This window comes from Papio anubis, chromosome 15, assembly GCF_008728515.1.
Source record: "Papio anubis isolate 15944 chromosome 15, Panubis1.0, whole genome shotgun sequence".
In the NCBI taxonomy this organism is placed as follows: domain Eukaryota; kingdom Metazoa; phylum Chordata; class Mammalia; order Primates; family Cercopithecidae; genus Papio; species Papio anubis.
The window spans coordinates 4,802,441-4,827,428 of NC_044990.1; the positions used below are offsets into that span (position 1 = coordinate 4,802,441).

The following is a 24,988-nucleotide window of genomic DNA, read 5'->3' on the forward strand; positions in this document are numbered from 1 at the left end:
CTTTAAGATACTTGCATTTCTTACAGATTATGTATTCTTTTAGATAGAAGTTTACTGCTCCTCCCTGTTTTTATATTTGATTTTGGAATTCAACTTCTGATATGAATATTTTTTTCCCTAAACATAAGGCTTTGGCAGCTCAAGTACATCTGGGTTTAACTTCAGCAATCCTGGCATCACGGCATCAGCTGGTTTGACTTTTGGGGTGTCCAATCCTGCCTCTGCAGGTTTTGGAACAGGAGGACAACTCCTTCAGTTGAAGAAACCTCCAGCTGGAAACAAAAGAGGAAAAAGATAAACATGGGTTGATGTGTTGAGAGAATCCATAACAGCACCGTTCATTCTATGAGTCTATTTTTCTAATGATGCAGTAATTAAATTGCATCCCAGGAGATTTATAAAATTTTGATATTTTTCCCTACTCTGGAATTTGAACTTTCTTCATGTTTGCCATACTGAACATCTTTTTTCTTGTGAATTTAAAGTCCAGTTGTGTTCCCTTTTTAGTTTGATTCTCAGTGTAAGAAATGTTCTCATTACATCAGTGATTGATAATGGTTAGAAACCATTAACCTAACACTATTTAACCTAGTGTTTTTGTTGATGAGGTTTACATTATGTGAATACATGCACATTTGTTTCTTATACAGATGGTGTGAACTCTAGGGCCTATACTAGAATCAATTTGTTCCTTGATAAAGGCCTTTTGAATTACACTGCAGGGCATCTTGTGAATATGTATGTAAATGTATACAGAATAATACACACAGTTGTGTGTGCATATAGAATATATATTTACGCCGGGTATGGTGGCTCACGCCTGTAATCCCAGCACTTTGGGAGGCCGAGGCAGGTGGATCACCTGAGGTCAGGAGTTCGAGACCAGCCTGACTAACATGGTGAAACCCCATCTCTACTAAAAATACAAAAATTAGCCAGGCATAGTGGCAGGCGCCTATAATCCCAGCTACTCAGGAGGCTGAGGCACGAGAATCGCTTGAACCCGGGGGGTGGAGGTTGCAGTGAGCTGAGATCGCACCACTGCACTCCAGCCTGGACAATAAGAGCAGAACTCTGTCTTCAAAAAAATGAAAATAAAATATATATTTACAGGCCTACAACTTTTGCCTCAGACTGTTCCCCTTTTCTAAGGGTATTCAAGTTTTCACCTTTAAAGCTTCATATCCTCAGTGCTTGTAGAATGATGAGCTAGAGGTACCAGGTCATTGCAGTTGTTTGCTTAAAGACTTATTGAAATGGTTACTGGCGTAAATACTTGGCCAACTCAACTTTATTGCCCCGGCCTTTTCCATTTTTGTTTCCACCTTAACCTGTAGCAGCCCCTCCAAATGAGGAATGCTGTAAGACTCATCAAACAGATTTTAACAATTTTATTATCCTGTGTGTCCTTATTTGCTTCTGTGAGATGTTTTTTTCTTACCTGAGATGAACTTTCAGGAGCATATTTGAACTCCAGACTGGTGTTCTGGGGCAAAGAGCTATTAGCCAAACTGATTCTATGCAGGTGAAGGATGCACTAAAGTTCTCACTTTAGTGAGACCTTTTCTAGCTATTCCAATACAGAGTTCTTTCTTACAGGGCTATTGATATTGACACCAAATGGAGTGGCTTCTCAGCCTCTTAATGTCTTAAGTAAGTGCTTAATTTGGAATAGAGAAACCAGTATATTTTAAACAAGAAAATTATTCTTTGTAGCAACTGTAAATTCTCCCATTATAACAGTGAACAGAGCTCCAGGTAATAATGCATAGGCATGTCAGGTTGCATCTGTGTATTTGACTACGTTAGTATTAGTATTAGTGACGTCAGGTGGATATAAAAGAAAACCCTTGGAAAGAGAACTGCCTTAGCCATGATTTCAGAGAGAAACCATTAGTAGACCTATTTATGATTCAATTACAGTTTTCAGATAGGATGTGAACATGGAATTTCATTGAAAATAGTTTAATTTTTTATATAAAAGGTTTTGTATATAATGTGTGTCAGTGACTATTTTCAAAATCATTTTCATCAAGACACCTTTTTTCTAAAATAGGCATTGCATACACGCACATGTACGTGCTCACGCACACACATTTTTTGTATAATGTTGGGTTTGATTGTAAAAGTGTTGTCAAATCTGTTTTATTTATCTGCATATAGCAGTGATTGGCTTTTTTGAATTGAAATTTTTGTGCATTGATGCATTGAAATAAGGAAAATTATTTATCTCTGAGCAGTAAGCTTATTTTTGCATATTTCTGTAATATTGCAATTCCCAGATCCAGATCGTGGGAAGTTAGGGAAAAGGTGTGATTTTGTGTTTTGAATTACTGTCAGAATTACATACACAATTACAATAAACTTTTTTTAAAAGACATTTCATTGTACTGCAAAAATCTGAATATTTATATTTCTTGTTTTTTTCTTTATATATTTTGCATTTTAATATGTTGAGCCACTGGAAATTTGTAAGATTAATTTGTTATAGGAGTTTAAATGTGTTGTCATTGTCTCCATTGTCTTTGTCCAGAGCCTATTATTATGGAAACAATAAAATTTATTGTGTCAGTTGCTTTGATTCTTTATAGGTGTCAGTAGCTGTTCTTAATATGTAATTTTCTTATTATTGCTCTTTTCTTCTCCGGTTGGGTTTTAGTGTATTCCCTTCATTGGTTTATACATCTTGCTCTTTTTTAAACAGAAGAGTGAACATAAAATGGTAAATTATTTCTCACTTGCTTTTGTCTTCTCAAAATGACAAAAACCGTGAACATTTTTAGTTACAAAGAAGAATATTGAGTAAAGGAAAAATCCCCTTGAACTTTGAGGCCCTAATTCCCCTCCATTTCCTAGTGTGCACTCTAATGGTTTGATATGTATCTTTGTAGACCCTTTTAAATGTGTCTTAAAGAGTATATAAATGTTACTTCTCTTTTCTTTTTCTTTTATATTCTCTCTGATTTTTTTTTTTAAATCACGTTTTATTCTCTTAGATCCCTCTTTTTACTTTTTTAACAAATGGGTTAAAAAGTCTGTGTTCTGGACTTGTTCTTCTTCCCTTCTATTGGTACATCATCAGCATTTTTCTGTGTCCATATAGATTTACTTTTTACATACTGTCCCATAGAATGGGTGTACAATGATCTGTTCCAACTATTCTGTTTTGTGTTTTTTTAGGAAATGTAATTCTTACTTTAAATTTTTTTATTTCCATAGGTTTTTGGGGAACAGGTGGTATTTGGTTACATGAGTAAGTTCTTTAGTGGTGATTTGTGAGATTTTGGTGCACCCATCACCTGAGCAGTATACACTGAACCCAATTTGTAGCCTTTTACCCTTCACCCTCTTCCCACCTCTTCCCCTCTAAGTTCCTATAGTCCATTGTATCATTCTTAATGCCTTTGTATCCTCATGGCTTAGCTCCCACTTAAGAGATTGGTTTTCCATTCCTGAGTTTCTTCTCTTAGAATAATAGTCTCCAATCCCATCCAGGCTGCAAATGCCATTAATCCTTTTTTTTTTGAGATGGAGTTTCACTTTTGTCGCCCAGGCTGATGCCATCTCGGCTTACTGCGACCTCTGCCTCCTGGGTTTGAGCAGTTCTCCCTGAGCCTCCTGAGTAGCTGGGATTACAGGCATGATTACGCCTGGCTAAGTTTTGTATTTTTAGTAGAGATGGGGTTTTACCATGTTGGCCAGCCTGGTCTGGAACTCCTGACCTCAGGTGATCTGCCTGCCTCAGCCTCCCAAAGTGCTGAGGTTACAGGTGTGAGCCACCATGCCCAGTCAATTCATTCCGTTTAGTGGCTGTGTGGTGTTCCATCGTGTACACACACACACACACACAAACACCACACCAACTATTCTCTGTTGATGGATGGTTAGGTTCATTTGACTATTTCAGTTTCTTTAGGGTTGATCCTGGAAAGAAATTGCTGAAAAGTCATAAATTGTGTTTTTTAATGTCACATTGCCTTCCCAAAATGCTATACAAATATGTACTCCTACCAGCATGTATATCCATTTCCTAGTATTCTTTGTGATCCTAGTTAATTGTAATCCTAAGTCTGTGAGGTCAAACTTTTTAACGTGTACCAGCTATTTGTATGTGAGTGTAATTGCTTATTATGTCCTTTGACAATTTTTATATGAAATTAGGGTTTTTTCTTAATGATTTGGAGGACCTCTGTAGATAATAGGTATTAATATTTTTCCTGAGAGGTATGTCTAGTCAGCTGTGTTCAGAATCCTGCCTTGACCATGTGTGATCTTAAGCAAGTTACATAACCTTTCTAGAGTTCAGCTTTATCGTCTGGAAAATGAGAATAATATACATGGGTGGTTTGTATTAATAATCTAAAGCATTTGGGTAGTGTAAGCCCTGACACTTGAGAAGCATTAGCTGTTCCTGCACCAATACCCCACTGCATTAATCATTGTAGCCAGATGCTTTATTTGTATACCTGATAGGAAGCTGCTCTGTCTTACCCTTTTTGTTTGTTTTTGTGTGGGGAGGCTAATCTAGGACACTTAGTCTTTAAGATGAACTGTAGTCTGTACTTTATCGAGTTTGATTTTTCTTCAAAAATTCTACTGAGATTTTTATTGGATTTACACAAAATAATATGTCCTGGGGGAAATTGACAACAATAAGCACAGCATGATATATGCATTTCTTGGGTCTTTTATTCTTTTAGCAAACTTTTTATTAGATTCTTGTTTATTTTTACTAACCATCTTGATTTTATTTGAGCGCAAATTTTTATCCCGTAGTAGGTATGAGGTCATTTACATTATTACAACCAGTTAATTTATCTGTCCTTTCTGATGATCATACAGTAAATCCGAATTAGTGTCCTACCTTTTCTGTGAATAAAGCTGACTTTGCCACACTTTTTAAAGCACACACCAAGACAGGCTTGTTCAGTCACAGGATTCTGGGCCTTGCTAACATGAGCCAGTGTCCTGGGGAGTCTGAGCTGGCATACCTAACTTAAATCTCCTGCACAAAGTCCTCTTTGCCTCTTACATCACATTCCCATTTATTGGGTGCTTAGTCTGTCCTGGGTACCACTCTCGGCACTTTATATACTTGACCTTGTTTAGTCTGAATATTACCGTATAAAGCAGAAATACCCAATTTATAGATGAAGGAACTGAGGCTAACGTTAAGGAACTTATTTGAGGTCGCATAGCTAAGTCATAGGTCTGGGTTTTAAACCCAGATCTGTTTAATTCCAAAGCACAGTATTTTACTGCCTGTCTCTGATACAGGAATAGCATGCTGATTTTCATGACTAACAAAGGCACTGAAGGTAATGTGATTACACAGTTCATATGGGGGAAACTACAAGTATGTAATAGACCAGATAGGGCAAAGTAAGGTAAGTACCTAGGTCTATGTGATTTAAAAAGAGAGGGAATAATATCTGTGGTATAAAGAGTGTTATAAAGAAGCAAGAGCTGGACTTGTGCAGTCCATGTTTGACCTTTTCCTGCTGGTTCCCTATGAAGAGGTTATGGTCCAGCAGCTGGACCATGGGGGCGGTGGGGGGTTATGTCCACCTTGGAAAAGGTAAGCAGAGCAATGTTGACTATTTGAATTTTATCAACTGTCAGAAGTTTAACAGGAAAACCTTTCCTGGAAGGCTTGTATGACTCCCCCTCACATTCCCAGACCAAGTGAGACTTGCTGGTGCGGATAAACTTCAACAGGCCCTTTAGAAAAAGCTCAAGAGAACCTGGCCGGGCACGGGGGCTCACGCCTGGAATCCCAGCACTCTGGGAGGCCGAGGCGGGCGGATCACGAGGTCAGGAGATCGAGACCATCCTGGCTAACACGGTGAAACCCCGTCTCTACTAAAAATACAAAAAAATTTAGCCCAGCGTGGTGGCGGTGCCTGTGGTCCCAGCTACTCGGGAGGCTGAGGCAGGAGAATGGCGTGAACCCGGGAGGCGGAGCTTGCAGTGAGCCGAGATCCGGCCACTGCACTCCAGCCTGGGCGACAGAGCGAGACTCCATCTCAAAAAAAAAAAAAACTCAAGAGAACCATGGAAACAGGCAAGAATGAGAGACAGCAACATACATAGGAGAGAGTAGGGATTAATGGAAAAATTGATTGTGGCCCAGAATGGTTTTTGCCTTTTTCACATTCATTCAATAGAATGCATTTGTTTTTTCTACCTAGTCTGTCAGCTAATAGAAACAAAAAACCTGCCAGGCTAAACCTAAAGGTTTCATTGCTGACAAGTGTGCTGCAGAATTAACTTGGAGAGAACTTTCTTGTCATCACCACCCCTCTTTTAATCCCCCTGGTAGCAAGTCAGTTTAATTCAGTAAACATTACTTAATAATTTGTGTGCTCCACTGCTGGGAATTTAGGAATACAAATATGGGTAGGATATTGTCTATACTCAATAGTAGCTAACAGTGCTAAGTAGGGGCCAGGATCTACTCTTATGAGTTGCCATACATTAACTCATTTAGTCCTCAGTCCTGTGAGCTGGGTACTGTTGTTCCTTTTTTTTTTTTTTTTTTACAGGTGAGAAAACAGGCACAGTTGTTAAATAATAGTCACCACTCAACTAGCAAGCGAATGGGCCAGAATTCAAACCCAGGCAGTCTATGTACAGTCTATGCAGGCTTTTAACTTTACATAAATTGATATAAAGTGGGCTTTCTTAAGTTATAAGGATACAAGAAAAATTCTCGAGTGTATGAGGAGATTAATTTGGCCCGAGGGAATCAAGAAAATACGTGGCTTTGAGGAATAAGTATGAATATGGTTTATATTTTGTGAAGTATTTAGAAGTTTAAAGAACCATGTATTTAATTTAAAATGTTAAATTTGAACAACATAAAGGGGTTCAAAATAAAAAGCAACTAATACTTCACCCTCCAGAGGAAGTTTGTATCCCTTATCTCAAATGCTTGGGACAAGAAGTGTGTTTCAGATTTTAGAATATATATATATATATTTTGTTGTTGTTGTTGTTGTTTGTTTGGTTTTTTTTTGGTGACAGAGTCTCACTCTGTTACCCAGGCTGGAGTGCAGTGGCGCAGTCTTGCTCACTGCAACCTCTGCCTCCCGGGTTCAAGTGATTCTCCTACCTCAGCCTCCTGAGTAGCTGGGATTACAGGCATCTGCCACCACACCCAGCTAATTTTTGTATTTTTAGTAGAGACAGGGTTTCACCATGTTGGCCAGGCTGGTCTCGAACTCCTGACCTCAAGTGATCCACCCGCCTCGGCCTCCCAAAATGCTGGGATTACAGACATGAACTACCACTCCCGACCTGAAATATTTTCATATATGTAATGACATCTTGGGGATGGGACCCAAGTTTAAACATGAAATTCATTTATGTTTTTTATACACATACCCTGGGGGTAATGTTATACACTATTTTAAATCATGTCGTGTGTCAAATAAAGTATTGACTGACCCTTCACATGAGGTCAGATGTGGAATCTTCCATTTGTGGCTTCATGTTGGCACTCAAGTTTCAGATTTTGGAACATTTCAAGTTAGGGATTCTCAACCTGTATTTGCATTCCAGCTCAGGGGAAGAAGGAATGAGTGAAGAGAATACCTTTCCTTTCAGGAGTATGAGCCAGCAGTTGCATACTTCTACTCATACCACATTGGCCAGCACCTAGTCACATAGCTGCAAGTAGGTCTGGGGAATGTCTTTTGCTAGATATCCTGCACTCAGCTAAAACCCATACTGCTAAGGAAGAAGGGGAGAATTTACCTAGGGTACAGTAAGCAAATCTCCACAGGCTGCTGGGCCTCGGCTTGCCTCCTGAGCAGGGTTATAACCTCAATGTCTTTGTTAGCAGCCACAAGTCTCAGTGCTCCATCGTTCTCACACTTTCACTTCATTTTTGGCTTCCAAGAATTTACTTTATTGCTAATTCAGCTATGCATTTAAAAGATGTTTTTTAAAAATTGCCCTCATTATTTTCAGGTGTTTTGTAGTGGGGCTGTGTTTTAGGAGTCTACTCCATATACAGCTTTAAACAGAAGGCCTTATGAGTTAAAGTTCCACAATAGAGCTTGTTTTTGTAGATGTTTTTATAGGTGCATTAATAACAATTCTTTCAAATCATTGTTTACATCTTCTCTATTAGCCAAACAAGGATTGATCTAAAGAACAATACTCTTTTTTTTTTAGTAACTTAACCAAAAACAATAATGTGCTGTGCATTTGCTTCTTCAGGTGTCAAGAATTTCTACTCCTCTATACTGTGTTTTACTTGCAGTTGGTTTAGAACGAGAGATTCTTCCTTTTTAGATCCTGATAATAAACATTTTGTGGACATCTATTATAATCCAACAAGGGAGTGGCTGGCAAGTCATTCTCCCTTGGCTGAGAAGCAGTGCAGTCTGCACTGTCCACAGTGGTAATCACTGGCCATGTGGGGCTCCTGAGCACTGAAATATGGCAGGCGTGATTGAGGAACTGAACTTTTAACTTTAATTTTTATCAATTAAAATTTAAAAACTGACACACCATTCAAATATCAGGCAACATTTAAGTGTGTTTGGAAAAACTTGAGTACATGAGTCTACATTTTCAATAGCAAAATTTATAAAATCTAAATGCAAATTAAGTTTCAAAGGAAATTTAGCATTCAAATTGAAAATCTTTAGGTATAAAATTCACACTGGATTTTGAAGACAGTATGAAAGATGCAAAATACTTTGTTAAGGATTTGTATTGACATGTTGAAATATATTGAGTTAAATATATTTCAAAATGTTTGTTTACTTGTTTTAATGTGTTTAGTATAAAATGTATTATTATTATTATTATTATTATTATTTGAGATGGGGGGTCTTGTTACGTTGCCCAGGCTGGTCTTGAACTCCTGGGATCAAGTAATCTTTCCATCTTAACCTCCCAAGTAGCTAGGATTATAGGCGCACACCATCACACCTGGCTAGTATAAAATTTAAAGTTGTATATGTGACTCGCATTATATTTCTGTTACACCATGCTGCTTTAGATGGTGCAGACCATGGTTCTGGGACCAAATATGGCTTATATGTCTAAAAGAGAAATAAATTACAGATAATTTATTTTGCTTCTTTTTGCCTCTTACGTCGATTGTTAAAGCAGTTTGCTACTTGGTGTCCCTGCTTTCTTTTGTCTACTGTTGTTCATCATCAGAGTTCCTACAGTTATCTTCACGAACAGGATCCTTTCAAGCCCATACTCATTGGTACTCTTTATTTCAAACTCTTTCATAACATAAAAAGCCCCTCAGAGTCCGACCTCTACTTTTACCAGTCCCTTCTGACACTGTCCCACACCAAGGCCATTCCCAAACACTATGCTCTTTCACAACAGGGGCTGTGTCCTTTGTATGGAGTCAATGTTAGCCCTTCAGCATCATCTTTCCTCATCCTTCTCTAACTCCCCTGGACAAAGTTAGTTTGTACCTCTTCACTCTGGTTGGACTTTGGACCTTCTAATACAGGCTTACCTAGTTATATTTGTATTATTTGGTGGTATCTTTGTCTCCCATATTAGGCTGTGTAATCCCAGGACAGGAGCCCTGTCTTGTTTTAGTTTGGGTTTGTTTTTGCTTACCGTTTAACTGGATTCTATTAATGTTTATTAATTAAATAATGCAGTGGGAAAAGGGTTGCTTCAGTGGCCCTCCCTGCTGATCGTTCTCCACATAGGCCTTGCAACCATGCTACTAGGGTTAGAATCTCAGCTTTATCACTTGGTGGCTCTAGTTAGGCAAGTTATTTAATATCTTTGTGCCTCATTAGTAAAATGAAGATAAGAATCCATCTTATAGGTTGACTGTGAAGATTAAAATTGGTTAGCATATGTAAGGTGCTTAAATATGTTCCTGTAAGATGCAATAAGTATTAACTATTGTCATAATACAGTCTAAACGATTTTTCTCTTTCTCTCAGGCAACAAATCACAGGTTTTAACTGAATTTCGAAAACCCAGTGTTACAGAAACCAATGAAGTAGGAAGAAAAATCCAGTTCTGAGCAGTCCTTGAATCAACAAATATCTACCTTTAAGGAACTTCTAATTCTCATTTTGTAAATCCCATTATTTAAGAAAAGCGCGTTAAATTTAGAGTAGATTTGGTCAAGATGTTTAGAATTAAGGAAATAAAAGTTGCCCTTGGTGTTAAAGGACAATCTAATGGCTCATATACCAGATCCTAGGAGTATTTAGAGGAACTGGGAAGCAGACCACTAATTCAATGTATAGAAGACATTGGTGGAAAACTCAGAGTAGGAAAAGTTGGTGCAAAATAAAATTGACCAAGTATAGTGAATTAAATACTTTTAAATTCCAATTATGCAACTCACTCTTTTGTTAAAAAAATAACATTTTATTGAGATATAATTCACATACCATTACAGTTCATCCATTTGAAGTAAAATTCAGTAGTTTTTAGTGTATTCACAAAGTTGTACAATATTATCACAGTCTAGTTTTAATTTAAAAAAATTTTTTTCGACTTGCCTGAGCTCAGGAGTTCAAAACCAGCCTGGGCAACATGGCAAAACCCCGTCTCTACTAAAAATACAAAAATTAGCTGGGTTTGGTGGCAGGTGCCCGTTACTTGGGAGGCTGAAGCACGAGAATCGCTTGAACCCAGAGACAGAGGTTGCAGTGAGTTGAGATTGCACCATTGCACTCAAGTTTGGGTGACAGAGCGAGACTCTGTCAAAAAAAAAAAATTTTTTTTTTAGAGATAGTCTCTTCACCCAGACTGGAGTGCAGTGGGGTGATCATAGCTCACTGCAACCTCCAACTCCTGGGCTCAAAAAGTCCTCCAGCATCTGCCTCCCAAGTAGCTGGAACTACAGGCACGTGCCACTATACCTGGTTAATTTTTTTTTTTTTTTTAGATAAGGTCTCTCTGTGTTGCCCAGGCTGGTCTTGAACTCCTGGCCTCTAATGATCCTCCCACTTTGACCTCCCAAGGGGCTGGCATTACAGGCACGAGCCACCATGCCTGGCCACAGTCTAGTTTTAGAACATTTTTTGTCACCTCCCCCTCCTCCAAAAAACAAACCCCGTAAGAACATTTTGTTACTCCTTATTCCACCCTAAGCCCTAGGTAATCATTACTCTCTGCCTCTCTAGCATGTTCTGGATTAGTTTATATAAATGTGACCATCTTCTTTCACTTCACATAAGGTTTTCAAGGGCTATCCATGTTGTAGCATGTACGAGTAGTACTTCATTCCTTTCTATTGTCAAATAACTTTTTTTATTTTTTATTTTTTTGGAGATGGAGTCTCTGTCACCCAGGTTGGAGTGCAGTGGCGCGATCTCGGCTCACTGCAATCTCCGCCTCCTGGTTCAAGTAATTCTCCTGCCGCAGCCTCCTGAGTAGCTTGGATTACAGGCACACGCTGCCACACTTGGCTGGCTTTTTGTATTTTAGTAGAGACAGGTTTCATTGTGTTGCCCAGGCTGGTCTCAAACTCCTGAGCTCAGGCAATCCGCCCGCCTCAGCCTCCCAAAGTGCTAGGATTACAGGCATGAGCCACTGTGCCTGGCCTATTGTCAAATAATATTTGATTGTGTGGGTATAACACATTTTATTCATCCAAGCATCAGCTGATGAACATCTGTTTCTGTTTTTTGGCTATTGAGTATTACTACTATGAATACGCATGGAAAGATTTTTGTGTCAATGCATGATTCCAATTATCTTGGGGTATATACCTAGAAGCAGAGGTGCTGGGTCATATGGTAACTCTACATTTAATATTTTGAGGAACTGCCAAAGTTTTCCAAAGTTGCTGCACCATTTTACATTCTTACCGGCAATGTATGAAGGTTTCATATCCTTTATTGTCTGTCTTTTTTATTAATAGCCATCCCAGTGAGCATGAAGTAATATCTCATTGTGCTTTTGATTTGCATTTCCCTAATGACTAATGTTGAACATCTTTATTCACATGCTTATTGTCCATTTGCATATTATGCAACTCATTCTTATGTATACACCATTTCTAGATTCATCTAATTAGCTAACAAATATTTGTGAGCAACTATTATGTGTCAGACATGTTTTTAAGTGTTGGAATAGGTAAGTGAACACATCAAACAAAAATTCCAGGCCAGGTGCAGTGGCTCACACCTGTAATCCCTGCACTTTGGGATGCCCAGGCTGGTGGATCACTTGAACTCAGGAGTTCAAGACCAGCCTGGGCAATGTGGTGAAAGCCTGTCTCTACACAAAATACAAAAATAAGCCGGAAGTGTTGGTGCTCACCTGTAGTCCCAGCTACCCGAGAGGGTGAGGTGGGAAGATCACTTGAGTCTAGGAATTCGAGTCTGCGGTGAGCCAAGATCATACCCGTACACTTCAGCCTAGGTGACAAAGTGAGACCTTGTCTAAAAAACAAACAAACAAACAAACAAAAAAGACTTGCGCGGTGGCTCATGCCTGTAATCCCAGTACTTTGGGATGCAAGGCAGGTGGATCACAAGGTCAGGAGATCGAGACCATCTTGGCTAACATGGTGAAACCCTGTCTCTACTAAAAAATACAAGTGTTTATGTAGACAGATGCAGTAGCTCATGTCTGTAAGAACAACATTAAAGGACTTAATGTTACTTAATACTTAATACTGTTTGATTGGTAATGGTATCATTAATTTTGTTAATGTTCAGTGATCTATTTGTCTATTCATATGCCACGTACATGGGGGTCTAATACCATAGATGGTCTCGATCTCCTGACCTCGTGATCCACCCACCTCGGCCTCCCAAAGTGCTGGGATTCTAGGCGTGAGCCACCGCGCCCGGCCAAAGATGCATTTTTTTTATCAGAAAATGTTTTGAGGGCCCAGAAGAGACAGGTAAAGAACCCTAACTGAAGCTACATTTAGTGTAGATTCTTTTTTTGTTTGTTTGTTTGTTTGTTTGTTTTCGAGACGGAGTCTCGCTCTGTGGCCCAGGCTGGAGTGCAGTGGCCGGATCTCAGCTCACTGCAAGCTCCGCCTCCTGGGTTTACGCCATTCTCCTGCCTCAGCCTCCCGAGTAGCTGGGACTACAGGTGCCCGCCACCTCGCCCGGCTAGTTTTTTGTATTTTTTTTAGTAGAGACGGGGTTTCACCGTGTTAACCAGGATGGTCTCGATCTCCTGACCTTGTGATCCGCCCGTCTCGGCCTCCCAAAGTGCTGGGATTACAGGCTTGAGCCACCGCGCCCGGCCTAGTGTAGATTCTTACCAGCCTGCAGTTTTCAATGTAACTTGCCTGGCCTGGATGTTCTTAAGAAAATTAGAAGCAAAGGCCGGGTGTGGTGGCTCACGCCTGTAATTACAGCAGTTTGTGAGGCTGAGGCAGGTGGATCGCCTGAGGTCAGGAGTTCGAGACCAGCCTGGCCAACATAGTGAAACCCCTGTCTCTACTAAAAATACAAAAATTAACCGGGCGTGGTGGCAGGCGCCTATAATCCCAGCTACTCGGGAGGCTGAGGCACGAGAATCGCTTGAAGCCGGGCAGCAGAAGTTGCAGTGAGCCGAGATCGCGCCATTGCACTCCAGCCTGGACAACAAAAGCAAAACTCCGACTAAAAAAAAAAAAAAAAAAAAGTAAAAGAAAATAAAATCAGAAGCAGAGGCCAGGCAGGAGGGGCTCAGGCCGCACTGCTGTCTTTGCTAGCACAGATTCTTCCTGCTGAACTCTGTACTCCTCCTTGTCAGTCCCTAATGTTAATTTAGGTTAAAAGAAATGTAATGATCGCATCAGTAAATGCAAGGTCAGACTTTCACCTGAACGGTTTTATTTTTGTTTTGTTCCGTTTTTGCTCCGAGGTCAGAATGTCACAGGCATGATAAAGATTTAGCTTTTTATCTTCATGGGATTGTGCCCAGAAAGATCAAGCACAGTCTAAACATTATGCGATAAGTAAAAACAAAAAATAGATCAAGTGACCTTGAACAAGTCACCTTACCTCTCGATGGTTTTGTTTTATGAAAGTGTGAGTGTGTGTCGATGGGTCTGTGCGTGTGCGTGTGTGTGTGCTCGCGGGAGAGTGCTGCTAAGGTTCCTTAGGGCTACCTGCAGCTTTAATATGCGTGGTTAGAATGCCGGGCAGGTTGTGTAGAGTGGGGGGCTGGAGACCCCCGACCTTCTCTAGTGCCAAGCCACACATCAGACACTTTGGTAATAACCCTTCCACGAAGACCCTGAACAGAGACCACCAGGCTGGGCACGGAAGAACAGAAATTGCGAAAAGAAAGGGGCAGGATGCGTCCTGGGGGATCACAGCGCCTCCACTTCCACATGACAAGTGACAGGCAGGTAAATAGGCAGCAGACAGGCAGAGACTCCAAGTCCCCCAGGGGCACCCTTCTCCTGGAAGAGCCCACGAAAGCACAGGCCCAATCCCCCACCCCACCAAGCCCTCCCCATCGCCTTCCCCGACACCTAAAAGCCCCCCGTCCTGCGTAACATTGCGGATCCCTCCCAGCCTCCCGTCCGCTCCTCCTCCCGCGGGGCTCCGCTCAGGGCCGGTCCCCCGCCCCCACGCCGCAGCCCGGGCCAGCGGGGCCCGCCGCGGTGCCGTTCGCGGGCGCTGCCGCATTGGCCGCTGCGGCACGGACGGCGCAGCCTCGGGCGCTGCCCGGCACAGGCGCGGGCGGTCCCGGCCAGCTAGCAGCCCGGCGAGGTGCTGGCCCACCCATGGCCCTCGGGCCGCGGACCCTGCGCCCAGCCCTGCGCGTAGCCTCCGTCGCTCGCCCGGGGCCTCCGAGCCCCCCACACGGGCGAGATGCTGAACGGCGCAGGCCTGGACAAGGCTCTTAAGATGTCCCTGCCGCGGAGGTCGAGGATCCGCTCGTCCGTGGGTGAGCTGGGAGGGGCGCGGCGGGGGGGGAGTGGGCCCGGGGCGGGGGCGGCGCGGGGCGCGTCTGCGGTTCTGCGACACTGCCCCGCCCGCGCGCTGCTCCGCTCCCCGGGCTCCCCGGGCTCCCCGGGCTGCAGGATCCGCGGACGCCGCGCGCTGGCCGCACGGGGACTGGGCGTCGCTGCACCTGCGGGGCCAAAAGGCCCCAGGCCCGGGCGACGGGAGCGGCGGGCGTCAGAGACCCCCCGGGTCGTCCCTGTACAAATGTGTGTGCGCGCGTGCGCGTGCGTGTGTGTGTGCGCGCGCCCTGTGCGCGTGCCCGTGCGCCCCTACGCGCGGATGCAGCTCAGGGAGGTGACCTAGGCGGCAGTCCCCGCGGTGGTGGGCACTGTTGGGTGGCGCGGGAAGATGCAGCCTTCCCCGCCGGCGGCCGGCCCGCGGTGCTGCAGAGCTCAAAGGCAGAGGGGGGAAAAGGCATCCGAAAGGTTCCTCCAGTGATTCTCACCACTTGGAGCCCCGGGTCCTCGCGCGCACAGCGGCGACGTACTGGCTCATAACCGTCCGTGCATACGACCACCTGGAGACGAACACACACATGCACACGCGCGCGCACACACACAGGTGCACACACACCCTGCCTGTAGGCGCCTGGGTGTTAGAACTCGAAACCTAAACCCAAAAACGCATATAACATCCCTGACCCTTCGCACTGTTAGAGGCCTGCGTTCTATGATTATAGAACACATTTAGAAACCATGATGTCGTGCAGCTGGATGTTATGTGGCTATGACACTTGATAAGGTTACCTAGACCATTAGTTAATGCAGACGTAGAGAGGAGCCCCCAAAATGATTTCTTACCGTTTCAGGACTGCGGCAAATTTGCAGGCAGATCTTTGACATGAGGAAGGTAGAGGGTGTACAGTTTGGAGCTGGGGTCACTTGTCTTCGTGCTTTTTTATTTGTTTTGAGAAAATAGGCGCATGAAAATAAGCGACTTTAGTATTTCTGTAGTTGAGTAATGTGAGAGGGAAGCAAGCTTATCAGGTAATTTAAGCCAATGTTTGTTAAACTTGGGTAAAGTCAGGACACTTTCATATTCATTTTAAGGAGAATCCCAGCCTGAAGGGGTCACGGGGCGCAGGGTCAAGACTAAATAGCGGGGAAGAGCTGCGGCCAAGAGACAATGGGAGGGCGCAGGGATACAGGCGTGAGGTGGCGGCAGCCTGGGGAGACCTGGGGACACCCTCTGTACCTTCGCAGGTGGAGCCAAAGGCATTTGCTTGTGATTTGGATGTGGGGCTTCAGTACAATAAAAGAATTAAAGATGGCCCCAAGGGTGTTGGTCTGAGACACCGGAGGAATGCACCCCTTGCTGAGATGGGGAAGCTGCGGAGGACCAGGGTTCTCTTTTGCGGAGAGGGCAGGTGTGAAGAATTTGGTCTGAAATGCCTACCGCAGAGCCAAGTGGAGATGATTAGTAGAGAGCTGGGTTTATGAGTCTGGGCTCCGGGGAGTGTGCAAGGTATCTGCATTCAAGAGTCGTCGGCAGGACCGGCTCCAAGAGTGTATACCCTGCAGCTGCTCAGAGTCTGCCTCTTACAAGAGTAGGCACTTGCTTGGATGTTCTGCCCAATGTTGCTGTCTTGAAAGTCTTAATTTTTGAACAAGGGGCCCACATTTTCATTTCACACCGGCCCCTAAGAATTCTGTGATCAGCTGTCAATATGTATAGATGTGACCTAGAAAAGAGGGGTCCTTGGATACAGTCCTGGGCACTCTAACATTTTGAGGTCAGGGAGATGAGGGACAACAGAAAGGGCCTGAGAGGATGGCCAGGGAGGTCCCTGGAAACCCAGAAGGGGTGCTCTGAAACTCAGTGAGGAGATGTTCAGGGAGGGGTGGGGTGCACCTGTGTCCAGTGCTGCTGAGCTCAGTGAAGATGAGACTGGAGAACTGTCGTGTCAGTGGAGGTCACTGGTGATCTTGAAGAGAGCTGTTAACCTATCATTGTGAGGAACAGTGCCTGATAGAGCAGGTGTAAGAGAGTAACAGGACAGGAACTGGAAACAGCAAGTCCAGAAAACTCTTTTGGGTGAATATTGCAGAAAAGGGGGGGAGAAGCAGATTGACAGGTGGCTGGGGGAAGATGTGAGTTCAAGAGAGGTCACTTTGTTCTGAGACTGTCCTGTAGTCTGATGGCATGAACATCAACGCAGGGAGCTTTTAGGGAGCAAGGGGGAAGGCAGTGATCTGAGAGTAACCGTGGGGAGCAGGGTCCTCCTGGCACAGCAGTTAAGGCAAGAAGTTTCAGGAATAGTCAGAGGGGTCGGGTTGTGGGGGATCTTGCTGATGACAGGCTGAAAGTTCCAGGAGACAGAGTGGAGGCTCTGAGGTTGGGTCTGTTTAGGGTATTTGCATAATGTATGGGGAAGAAAGAGGATCTGCATAGTGTGGGCTTCTGGGGACACTGATGGAAACAGGGGCAAAGGGCCTGACAGTCGTATACTCCCATAAAAATACTAAACAAAGATGTGTGATTTTTAATGAAGTCTGCTACTTTTCATTTTTAAAAAATAAACTAATGATGAAAGGATTGCAGGTCATAGCCTCAAGATTATATGCTGAGCTGTATATTCTTTTTAAAAATAATTCTGGAATATTTTCTTGTCTGAACCATCTTTGATTCTGCACATTCAATTGCACTTTGATCAGTTTTACCTTTCCCCAAATATCTGCTTGGTGCCAGTGTGTCTCATTTTGCCAAATGATGAAAATCCAAAGATTTGTGACCATGGGGATCCTCCTGCCCTTATAGTGCTTATAGTCTGCTCCGGGTGGAGCCCCTTGGAATGGAAACAAAGTCAGTGACAAATATGTATCAGTGCCTTCTATGTGCCAGGCATGGTTCTAGGTGCTAGAGACAGAGCAGTGAATACAGCAGTGTGTCTCATGGAGCTTATGGTCTAGGCAGTGATTATAATGTACTTGGGAAGAGCTCTCAACTCTCTGCTCTCACCTTGACCCAGATGAGTAAGGAAATTAACTGTGTGCATGTGAATATGGGTGTCGGGGTTGTGGGAGGGGAGCAGTGGGGACAGAAAGGAAGGACGTTGCTCTCTATGGATGACAGCATCAGTGCTGTCTAGGGCAGAAGCTCTTCCCTATCTTACTGAATTTCTGGACTTCGTGAAAGAACAGGCAGGCAGGAAGTGCACAGACCAAATGCAGAACCCAGAGAACTACAAATATTCCTTTTTTTTTTTTTTTTGAGTCTGTCGCCAGGCTGGAGTGCAGTGGTGTGATCTTAGCTCACTGCAACCTCCGCCTCCCGGGTTCAAGCAATCCTGCTGCCTCAGCCCTCAGAGTAGCTGGGACTACAGGCACGCGCCACCTTACCCAGCTAAGTTTTGTATTTTTAGTACAGACGGGGTTTCACCATGTTGGCTAGGATGATCTCGATCTCTTAACCTCGTTATTCACCCACCTCGGCCTCCCAAAGTGCTGGGATTATAGGCATGAGCCACCGCCCCCAATCAGGGCTACAAATCTTCTAGAAACTGCCCCTGGAGCCCTCCTCTAAATTCCATGCCCAATTCACCCTGCCCTCTGCTGGTCATCAAAGATGTTTTTTAATGTATGTTTGCTGTTTTTGCCAGAACAACTTGCCTTAAGTTTCAAGGAGGAGAATCAGGGCAGCTGAAAATACAAGCAGAGCTAATGTGAGAATGTAATAGCTGGAGGATGTCTCAGAGATGGTCTGATCCCTTCACTTCACAAATGGAAAAAACAATTCAGAGAAATTCCTTACTTGCTGCGTAATTTCTGTCAGGACCAGCTAATTAGCAAGTCCAATGTGGTTCTTATTGTCCACCTGCCTAGTTCAATATCAGATCTAAATGGAACAGAATACTCTCATTGATTCTATATTGTTTTCTCTTCCTTGACAGGAAATAAAGATAATAATCTAATTTCTCCTGCTTCCATTCCCTGTACTACCCTGTGTGTGCTCAGTAATTACAGATTTTACTCATCTCTGTCATGGGCAGCTTTTGAACTTGGTCTAATGGTCTAGATTCTGTTTGGAAGTTTCTCAAGGGCAGTATATCTAGGGGTTAAAACCCCAGACTTTAGGGTTAAAGAGAATTCAGTTTTTTTTTTGAAACGGAGTCTCGCTCTGTCACCCAGGCTGGAGTGCAGTGGTGCGATCTTGGTTCACTGCAAGCTCCGCCTCCTGGGTTCACGCCATTCTCCTGCCTCAGTCTCCCGAGTAGCTGGGACTACAGGTGCCTGCCATCACGCCAGGCTAATTTTTTTTTTTTTTGTATTTTTAATAGAGATGGGGTTTCACCATGTTAGCCAGGATGGTCTCGATCTCCTGACCTCATGATCCGCCCGCATCAGCCTCCCAAAGTGCTGTGATTACAGGCATGAGCCACCGTACCCTGCCTGAATTCAGGTTTTAACACTGTCATTTCTACCTATATGACATTCAAAAGGTTCATTTACTTCTGTTACAGATAAAAATAAGAGTTTGCACTTCATGGGTGGTTGGTAGTGGTCTGTGGGTATGTGCATGTAAGTGCATGCATTAATTGACACATAATCAAGATGATATAGACAGCATGTCAGATTTCTCCCATGCTGCCCATCGTCATCTGAGGCAAAGTCCTCCATCTAGGCATTTATCCTATGTAATAGAAGAATTGGCAAAAACTTCCTTTATTATTTTCCCCTCTAAATCTAATGATGGAGGCCTAACTAGGAGAGGACTGCATAGTCATCACAGGAGAATTGAAATGTTCTGTTACTGTGATTATCCAGGTGTAAATGGTTACAGAAATAAGCGCTTACTCACCAGGAGCTCTGAATCTGGATAGAGTGTTGTTCATCGTCTAGGGGCTCTGAAGGTCATCACCTTCTGTTGAAAGGAGTCCTGCCTACAAGGCTGTCTTCTACCCCACACGTGGCCAATAAGCACCTCTGTGGATGCCTTCTGTTGTCCAATAATTGGTTTTACATTTACAACGGATACGTTATCTTAAAACCCCCTCAGACAGAGGTGCCAGCTAGGCAATGGAATATTTTATAGTTGTTTTCAAAAATGTTTTTAAGCATTTATGAGAGGAAGTGTATACAGTGCCTCTAAAGAAGGGTCTCTATTCTTCCTCCTTGGATCTTTACATTTACTAAATATAACTTCTGGTCAATACCACACTGGATACAAGATGTTATTTACATCCACTTAGGCTGGGAAAAGTGCTCAGCACGAATGTTAACAACCATTAAGAAGGGCTAAAAATAAAAAAGTGATCTCACCCATGCCCTGGGAGTCTCTCCCCATCATCATCAAGGGCAAACACAGAAACAGGACCTACTCTAGGAAAGGAGAGAGCCCTTCCAGGAATAGAGTAAGGCGTGGGGACCTGTCACACCCCAGTGGCTTCCTGGGTCTGCCTGCACAGATGTGTCGTAAAAGTACCTGGATGGGCTGGGCACAGTGTCTCATGTCTGCGCTCCCAGCACTTTGGGAGGCCGAGACAGGTGGATCATTTGAAGTCAGGAGTTCAAGACCAGCCTGGCCGACATGGTGAAACCCTAAAAGTATAAAAATTAGCCAGGTGGTTGTGGTGTGCGCCTGTAATCCCTGTAACTCAGCAGGCTGAGGCAGGAGAATCACTTGAGTCTGTGAGGGGGAGGTTGTGGTGAGCCAAGATTGCACCACTGCACTCCAGTGTGGGCGACAGAGTAAGACCCTGTCTCTAACAAAACAAAACAAAACAAAACAGTACTTGAATGACCAAGCCTGGTGGCTCACGTGTGTAATGTCAGCACTTTGGGAGGTCATTTGAGGCCAGGAGTTCGAGACCAGCCTGTACAACATAGTGAGACCCCATCTCTACAAAAAATTTATAAATAGCCAGGCATCGTGGCACATGCCTGTAGTCCCAGCTGCTTGAGAGACTGAGGTGGAAGGATCACTTGAGCCCAGGAATTCGAGGCTGCAATGAGCTACTGCACCACCTTATTCCAGCCTGGACAACAGAGCAAGACCCTTTCTCTAAAGAAAAACAAAGAGCACATGAATGATGCTGGTCGCCCCCCAGCTGTGATGGGGGATGGCTACTGGGCCCAATATTACCACTGATACGTGTGCGCGTGTTTGTGTGAACAGGTCTCTTGCTCTGATGCTTCATTTCTTCCCTCCCGCCCTGCCCCTGTTAAGCTTGTCATATAATATTTCATCATATTTCATGCTAAAAAGTGATCTAATCCTCATTCTGTTTTTTCCCCAGAGTTTTGCATGGTTTTTTTTTTTTTGTAATCATTAGTTTATAAATACTGCCCATTTTGCTTTCCATCACGATCATTCCCAGGTGAGTGTAGAAAAAGCTGCATTCAGGAATATGGTAAAATGTTACAGGAAGATTTATGCCATTTTGATTGGTTTGCTTCAGGTTGCCTGAATTTTTAACACCCTCTTCTTGTCACAGAGAAGAGAACTTTGTTATTTTTGGCTTTCACTGGAGATCTCACTTCAGAGTTGGTTAGTAGGGGTTTCTGCTTTCCAAGCTGACATGTTTTTTTTCTTTTTAGCATCTGTTCCATATACAGGGTGAATAGCTAAAGGGTTCCAAAATTGCGCGTGAAGCAGCTCCTCCACATATTCCTCACTAGCCAGCATAACTGACAGCACTTGGCTGTCTCCGTCCCTGCTGTCCTAGCTCCGTCCCTGCTGTCCTAGTTCAGTCTCGTCCTAGCTCCTCGCCCCTGCTGTCCTAGCTACTCTGGTAGCTCTGCCTCCACCTGGATACTCATGCTACCACCTGAGGGCAGGCAGTGCTGTTGGGAAGAGAGCAAAGGAAGTGAGTCTGGTGGTGTGAGAATAAAGATAATAAAGGTAATTACGAACACGTCTTTAGTGTTTTTCGCATATTTTTCTTACTGGTCTTCACACCATCCCTCTGAGAAATATATTGTTATTGCTTCCCATTTAAAAATTCTATATACCTATTTGTATACTTTTCTTTTTAAGTAAAGGCAGGAGAGAAGAAATACTCCAGATAGGAGAAATGTGTTTTTCCTTTTCCCCTCTTTTGCAGAGAACGTTAAGGCAGGCTCGTTACTTTTGATTCAGAGGTTTTGCATTCAGAAGTAAGTGTTCCTGTCTTGTGTAATCTTTTGCCAAATCATCAGCAATGTACATTTCACACATTGCAGGGAAGCATTCGGGTGCTCCTTCTCCCTTTTCTGTCTCTAGAGATACTGTGTAAGCCAGACACGGCACCGAGGATCCCAGGATTACTGTAAATATTTTAAGCACATTACAGAGACTGATTATGTAGGAAACTAGGGTAAGCGAACTACTCCACGGAATGAGTGAGTACTTCTCTGTGCTGACATTTGCAATCTCATTCCAGATGTTTAGTTCAAAGACAGTTGCTTTTTTCAAGGTCATGATATGTGAGTATTGGGGAGCAGTTCATTCATATTCAAAGGAGAGAACAGTGGCCTGGCTGATAATATATTCAGTCACTGCGCCATGGGATCAGGCCTCTTACCAGCTATTTTTAGCCACATAATGATTATCCTTATTTAAGTCTCTTCCATTTTCTTTTTATTGTCTTTATTCTAATGCATCGAGGAAACATAACATTGGTTTTAAAACTGCGGAATTTCTGTGTTTAACCCTCAAAGCAGTGGTTACTGTATATGTAGCAAACAAACTAAGGGGTCTTCTGGGACTCGGCGGAGCGGGCCCTGCTAAACGTGTAAGATAGTGTGCCGTTTCTGCGGCGTCCCCCGCCCCAGCCTGCCATGTCCCCAAGTTAGTCTGCTGTCCATTTGTGCTGGAGAGAATAACAGAAACACACAGTCTTTCTGGATCCACTCTAAGTTCATTTTCCTGTTGCCCCTTCCTGAAGCTTGGAAATACATTCATTCAACTTGATTGAACTCTTCTAGTGTCTGATTTTCTGGTGTTAGAGTTTGGGCAGATTTTCCGGAAGGGAAGACACCAGCTTGGGCAAGCAACTGAATAGGTTTCTCGGCTGGATGCAAACACAGGGATGAGTGAAGATTGTAAATGAAATGCACAGTTAGGGCCTATTATAAGACTCTAGGTGCAAAATAATGAGACCTGAACCTGGGCGGCATCAGAGAGAAGTGCAAGTGATAATGGAAAACAGCTGGGTTGCAATCAAGCCGTACAAATGGAAGCGAGGGAGATGAGAGATGAGGGAGGAGCTCTCCCTGGTCTTGGGCAAGTAGAATTGTTGAGCTTGTACCTTGCTTGTCTAATATTTGTCCTTTAGAGAGCCCGAGAGACTTCGTACAGAGCAGGCAATACTCTGTAGAGTCAGATTATTCAAGTTGAAGGTGACTTTGCAGATCTTTGCTGTGCAGTAGAGTGGCCACTAGCTGGGTGTGGCTGAAGAAATGGTGAGTCACGACTGAGCTGGGCTGTAACGGTAAAATATGCACTGGATTTCTGAGACTTAGTACGAAAAAGGAAAATGAAACAGTTCATTCACCATGTTTTCTGTTTATTATATATCGAAATAATATTTTGGATATGTGAGGTTAAATAAAATATATTATTAAAATTATTTTATGTATTTCCTTTTACTTTTTTAGTGCAGCTGCTAGAAAGTTTAAAATTGTATATGTGGTCTGCATTATATTTCTATTGGTGAACAAATTATAGATCATCTAGTCCAAATACTTTAATTGATTATTTATGGAATTGCAGACTTTCAGAAATAAAATTATCTGACAGTCAACACCCCCGTTGCTTCACAGGGAAACCAAGGTCATGAAAGGTGAAGATCCAGGGACTTGTCTGATCTTCCAACGATAGTACCAGTGTGAAAGAACTAAAGCCATGTCTTTGGATTCTCCAAGTATTAAAAAAAAATTGTTTTTCTTCTCTGCCCCCTCCCTCCAGCATTTTTTTTTCAGGGTTATTTATCTTCCTCTTGAGTGAATGTCTCCCTCAGGCACACTCTGAGATATCCACCTTAAGTTAATTTTGAAAATGAACTGGGTTATGGCACTAGGAAATAATAATATATTTCTTTGAACCTAATCTCTAATAGAATCTGTTTGCCTGAGTCTTTTAGTATTGTCTGATATTATCAGTCAGTATTTATGGAGAGGATCTTCAACACACTCCTCACTCCAAAAGTCAGATTTATGGTTAATCTCACTTTTGACTGCATGACAAATCTTCATACCCTCCACAACAACCTTCTTTAAGACCAGTGGGCATCTCAGCAGCACTTTTTTCTTCTCAGAGACCAGTCATTGATTGGAGTAGAGCACCTTTTAAAGCAACACATTTAAAAATGTGTTCCCGTTAGTGCACATTTTCTTCATAACACATTACTTTCTCCAATGTCGGAAAAATGGAGAAAGTAAATACAAAAGAGAAAAAGTCTGAATAGATAATGTTCAAATACCATTAGGTTGTGAGTGGCTCTGAGTCCCGCTAGGAAGACAAAGGCAGGTTTTATTACCAGGGGATGCTGCTGGACTTTTAAAATTGTTCAAGACCGAGTTTTTAGGCCTTTCTTTTAAACTACATTGATGAAATTATGGGCTGTGATAATAAACACAGTGCTGGCAACCAGGATAATACTGGGTGATGATTAGTAGTCCGATAACTTGTATCAGTGTGTGGTTACTTTGATTTCACTCATAATTTGTGAGTCCACATGATGAGAGCTGTGTTGTCTGCAGTCTGTGATATTTTTCAGTGGAGATCTTGGCCTTCTGAGTGTGAGTACAGAGTGTGGCTGAAGAGCCCCAGGGTAGGAGAGCTAGTCCGGAGTTCTGAGACTACCCGCCAGGCTCTTCTATGGAGGATGGTATGTTGACAAGATATTACAGGGCAATGTTGGCAGTGTTGTGCAGAGGAAGTGGGATGGCATCTGTGTGAACACTGTGATGTTGTCCGTGTTAACACTATGAATTCAGCACCAGAAGTCACACCATGATGTCACACTGTGTCACATCGTGACAATGTATAATGACAGGTATCCCCCATTATGGTATCATACAGAAGAGTTTCACTGCCCTAAAAATCCCCTGTGCTCCAGCTGTTCATCCCATCCTTCCTCTGTAACC

The 24,988-nt window shown here is 43.1% G+C and overlaps 2 protein-coding genes across 5 annotated transcripts in view; both read left to right on the top strand.

Annotated features, from left to right (window-relative positions):
• The window catches only part of NUP58 (nucleoporin 58), a 48,722-nt gene extending 38,381 nt beyond the window's left edge, over positions 1 to 10,341 (top strand). For 2 of the 3 annotated variants that reach the window (XM_021929498.2, XM_021929499.2), the window contains one exon: positions 129 to 2,574. In XM_021929498.2, the coding sequence (XP_021785190.1) occupies positions 129 to 298 (170 nt within the window). In that variant the 3' untranslated portion in view covers positions 299 to 2,574. Of the gene's footprint in view, positions 1 to 128; positions 2,575 to 9,941 lie in introns of those variants that run through there. The other variant, XM_021929500.2, reaches the window with a different exon arrangement.
• Positions 10,342 to 14,674: 4,333 nt separating this feature from the next.
• ATP8A2 (ATPase phospholipid transporting 8A2) overlaps positions 14,675 to 24,988 on the top strand; it is a 642,805-nt gene continuing 632,491 nt past the window's right edge. For both annotated transcript variants that reach the window (XM_031655775.1, XM_003913687.5), the window contains exon 1: positions 14,675 to 14,862. In XM_031655775.1, coding sequence (XP_031511635.1) covers positions 14,787 to 14,862 — 76 coding nt within the window. In that variant the 5' untranslated portion in view covers positions 14,675 to 14,786. The remainder of the gene's footprint in view (positions 14,863 to 24,988) is intronic.